At 40.5% G+C, this 4,626-nt stretch overlaps 1 protein-coding gene across 1 annotated transcript; it reads right to left on the reverse strand.

The window, feature by feature from the left end:
* Nucleotides 1-2,364: 2,364 nt before the first annotated feature.
* LOC104403631 (NXPE family member 3-like) lies at nt 2,365-4,055 on the reverse strand (the record flags this gene model as incomplete). Its single annotated transcript, XM_010011850.1, has 2 exons — nt 2,365-2,915; nt 3,849-4,055. Coding segments are annotated over 2 exons (758 nt in total), but the record flags the coding sequence as incomplete, so codon positions are not given.
* Between the last annotated feature and the right edge of the window lie 571 nt (nt 4,056-4,626).

Consider the following 4,626-nt stretch of genomic DNA (forward strand, 5'->3'; position numbering starts at 1 on the left):
TGGCAATTTCTATCAAGTACGTTTCCTAAAAGTTAGTTCATCTGTCATTAAAAAATTAATCTAATTAATCTAAAAGGGAGAGGTTATACCAGAAGGCAATTAGACATCTTTCCTAATAGCAACCCTGTTCTTCTCTCAGTTGTCAAAACAGTCAAAAAATATGTTCTTCTCTATCTGTTCTTGGAAGCTAACAGCGATATAAACCTGCTGTTAAAGAGCATGGTGAGCACTACAACATTCAGCGAAGAAACACGCCGACACAACACTTTGATGCATGATAATGGCTTTATGAGGAAAACCAAATGGTTAGTCCACAAATTAAGCAGTTTCCTTCAAAGTGAAAGTCTGAAGTCTTATTTTCATTAACATTATTTGGATAGATTTGTTATTCAGGATGAAAGCGTTCTATTCTTAAAAAAAAAAAACCTATGTGGAAAAGTTGAAAAGTCGTTTTGCATTGTGGTGGTTTACCTTTCCAGACCTGAATTACTGTGGTCTCTTTTTAGCAGAGGATAAATTTCCATTAACACATTAAAGTAAAAAAAAAGTTACCTAAAGCTAATGCATGGACAAACACTATGTGAAGCAGTTGTCAGTAGGAACTGGTAAATTGGACCTCCTTAATTCTAATGCGAAAAGCTAAGTAAAAATGCTATTTCAGTGTATGCAACTCCAGTCATTTTTAAACATTTTTAAATTGGTAAGTTTCTAGATGGATATATTGACACACTTTTACATCCTAAAAGCATTTACATTTGTTTTTAAAACAGTTTTCAGCTGTTCTTTAAAATAAACAGAATAAAAACACTGTTCCTGTAGTTAGTAGCAGTAGCTCTCTTGGGGCTCCAGCAATATGAGGACAACCTCCCTAACATAGCAGCAAACCTGGCAAAGAGTAAAATGTTTCTAATATGACATTTCAATTATGCCACTCTGGGCCACCTACCAATTTGCCTCATTAATCTTCTGTTTGCTCACAAAGACTCAGCTTTCATATTCTCCTTAAGCAAGATGAGCTGCTTCAGAAGCACTCCTCTACTGTTCTGACACATTTTTCAGTAAGGCAAATGGTAAAGACAACCTTTGACCTGAGTGGGTCCAGAAATGAGACGTCATGGAACACTCCTGCTTAACTTAGGGGCTGAATTTTCAAAGTGGTACTAACTAAAGCTATAGACAGACTCAATCAAGTGAGCAGCAAAAAACCACCATGCCAAGAGGCCCAAGAGCCACCAGCTTTCACACTAGCAAAACCACAGATATTTGCCAAGCACCTGTATGAAGGGCAACCTGTATGCTTAGCTTTTGGGTGTGATTTTTTTTGAACTTTCATATTGACAGCAGTGAAGCTCATGAATAAATCAGAAGGGGCATCACAGCATGGCCTGGACACTACTGCATGCCAGTTACTGTTACCCTTGCCAAACATCAAGTGCATTCACATCACTTAGCTTCTCCACGCAGACACAACATATGAATGATGCTTTGCAGGAACATAAGTGAAAAGCTTTACCTTACAGGGAAGGGAAACACTTTTATTAGCAAATGCTTCAAGTAAGTGAGCCTGCAACTTGAACTTGCAGAAACTGCCTGAGACAGTGTCTTCTCTGAGGTCATAATATACACATTTCTCCATTACAGATAAATCTAGAAGTAGACGGTATACCAAAGCTCAGAAGAGATTCAGTAGTACAGGATATCAAGCTAAAATACTGGCTATTTGCATTATTTAGCAGCCATCTATAAACACCAATGTTGCCTAACTAGTGTGCTCTATTATATTTCAGCAAATTCGTGATGACTTAATACTATAGTTATTTTGATTGTGCTTCCGTGATTGACATTAGTGATTTTGGTATACTCCCTTCATGTTTCTAATTAAGACTTTGAAACAAAAACAGACACTGTGCTCCCCTGACATACAGCTGGAGAGCTATGTCCCTCAAACTCTGGAACACTGAAAGAAAGACCACTCCAGAATCTTTCCCAGGCTTCACACACAGTTCTGAGCAGCTAGACTGACAATAGAATCAGTGTCATATGGATTAAGCATACAGTGCAGACAACTAGTAAAGCTAATAACCCACGTAATTTCTTATTGAATCCTGTCAATTTAATTTAAAGTGCTCTCTAATAATCTCAGATATGAATAACAAGGTTGACAGGAATCAGCATTGCAGGAAGATATGGCCTGAACAATCAACTCCTCTTCACAGCTACCCCGAGTTAAGGCCACCCACTTATACTGCATGCAAGTACAATAACCAGAGCTCTTTCATACCATCCAGCCTACTTCGATCGCTCCGACAAAGAGCAACTTTACTTCAGCTATACCAAAAGATGACTTAAGGATACCTACTTGTGCTAAGTTTGCAAAGGGCATACGTAAGATAAAAATGCATCTATTTGATTCCTAACAATTACTTCTTTTGGGTGTAAGTTATGTGGCAGGTAGTGAGCCAGAGACATCTCCCAAGCATCCACAAAGTGCACAGCAATTCCTGAGAACATTTTCCTCATGACAGAATCAAGCTGAAAGGAATACCAATCACTGTTAAAGAGGCTCACTTCTGGCCCAAGCTCCTGAACATTGGCAGTTCTGATGATGATTAAAGTCTTGGGACTGCGATCCAGCAGTTGAATAATTGATCTCCGAATGTTCCTCAGCCGCCGGATATACACTTCCACAGGGAAAGTGCTGAAGTGGGACCATATAGTTATGGCTATCACTGTGTTTCTCCCACCCACTATGCCATTCAGTTCATTGGCAATGTAACGCAGTTCACTGCTAAAGACTGTGGAGAAGCGAATGGGTGGCCCGTGGCAGCGGAACTTCAGTAGGATATTGTGCTTCAGGTCCACAGACATGAAAGGCCCCACGTTCTTAGGACTCCCCAGGTTAAATTCCACTAGATCTGAAAACCCAAGAGCAAGCATTAGTGAAAGACAGTATAAGACATTAACACTGCCAAAAAGATACTAGGAACACAGGGCAAGAGCAGCAGTAGATAAGGAAATCTGAGCATACTTCTGAGAACTCTAAAATGAAACAGAAGATGCGTGTCATGCATGTGCCAGCTGCATATTTCAGTGTTTTTTCTGGGTGTTGAAATCTGCAAGACAGCACACTTCAACTTCACAAGGCTGTCCATGCCTTTCCCAAAATATTTCCTCTCTCTCTCATAAAAAATATTTTCCAAATAGACTCCTTCAGTTGTTGCCCTATAAATCCAGTGCCCATGGGAATCCTCCTGGCGACTTTAGGACTCCATTAAATTTAAAGATTACTTCAACTTACAGACATTAAGGAGTCTCAAAGTCTGTATTCCAACACAATTTAAGCACTTTAGGGGTGAGAGGTGAGAAAGGAATATCTATTTGGCTACTGAAATTGTGTTACTTAGGCTAAAGTAAGTAAAGTACAAGAAAGGGCTCAAAACCAGTCAACAGTAATGGAAGTCATTGGATGGAATAAAGTATCATTGCAAAGTCAGTTGTGTGACTGGGATGCTGTAAGGCCTTATGAAGCAACCCTAAGTGATTTCTGCCATGCCCCCTTAACTCACAGCCACAGCAGCAGTCCTCACTGGTGAAACGTGGACAAGGACAAATTTGCAGACACCTTGTGGCCCCATTTCCAAGGCCTACGTGCTTCCAGAGTCTGCTCTAACATTTGACTAACTACCTATCTACCAGGACTCCCAGTAATGTTTTGTCTTTCCTCTTCCTTTATGTTGTCACTGTCATTCAGCAAGACCAACTCTGTGTCTGAGATGTTAGAAATAAAACTTTGCAAAGTTCTTTAAGGACAAAACCAAATTTAAAAAATAAAAAATAAAAAAAATAACCTGGAACAAATGCTGTCAGATATTCAAACCACTGCCTTATCGTAGAGTCTCCAAACAAGTGGATTACTTTTCCTTGCAAGCACTTGGTTATATCATCAGAGTTGTTAAAATGATGGATCCAGTGTGTTCTGGACCTCCACTGATCTTCATAATAATAGCCAGAAGGGGAAACAGTGGAATCTTCAGCTCTGTCCATACTGCTTGAATCTGGAAGAGACAAATTCTTATTTGTCTTACTTGAAATTAATGTATAGCAGAAACCAACCACCACAGCCTTCATGGACGTATCACCAGTGGTGTATAAACATCTTCCCCAGTTTAAAGCAAAAGAGTATGATGTATCACACCGAATAAAAAGTTTATAGAATCATAAATTCATAGAATAGTTTGTGTTGGAAGGGACCTCCAGAGGTCATCTAGGCCAACTGCCCTGCAATGAGCAGGGACATCTTCAACTAGATCAGGTTGCCCACAACCACATCCAGCCTGGATGCATCACAGTTCTGGAAGCTTGATGCGTGACAATTCTGTAAGCTCAAGTATTTCACGCCTTACTTCTGCAGCAAAACCTGCAATTACTGGCAGAGTTAACTGAACTATCACGGTTTCACCTGGTTCACATTAAATGGTGTCTCTGATGATAAAGTACAAAGTAGCGAGTACCAGCCACCTTTCAACACTTGGACAGAAGCGCTCAAGGGTGGGTGCTTGCAGAGGATACGGAGAAGCAGGGGCCCCCCGTGCCGCGGCGCTCTGCTGCCCCCCAGCGGCTGTCCTG

The sequence above is a fragment of the Nestor notabilis genome, unplaced genomic scaffold, assembly GCF_000696875.1.
Source record: "Nestor notabilis isolate BGI_N333 unplaced genomic scaffold, ASM69687v1 scaffold30113, whole genome shotgun sequence".
NCBI lineage: Eukaryota > Metazoa > Chordata > Aves > Psittaciformes > Psittacidae > Nestor > Nestor notabilis.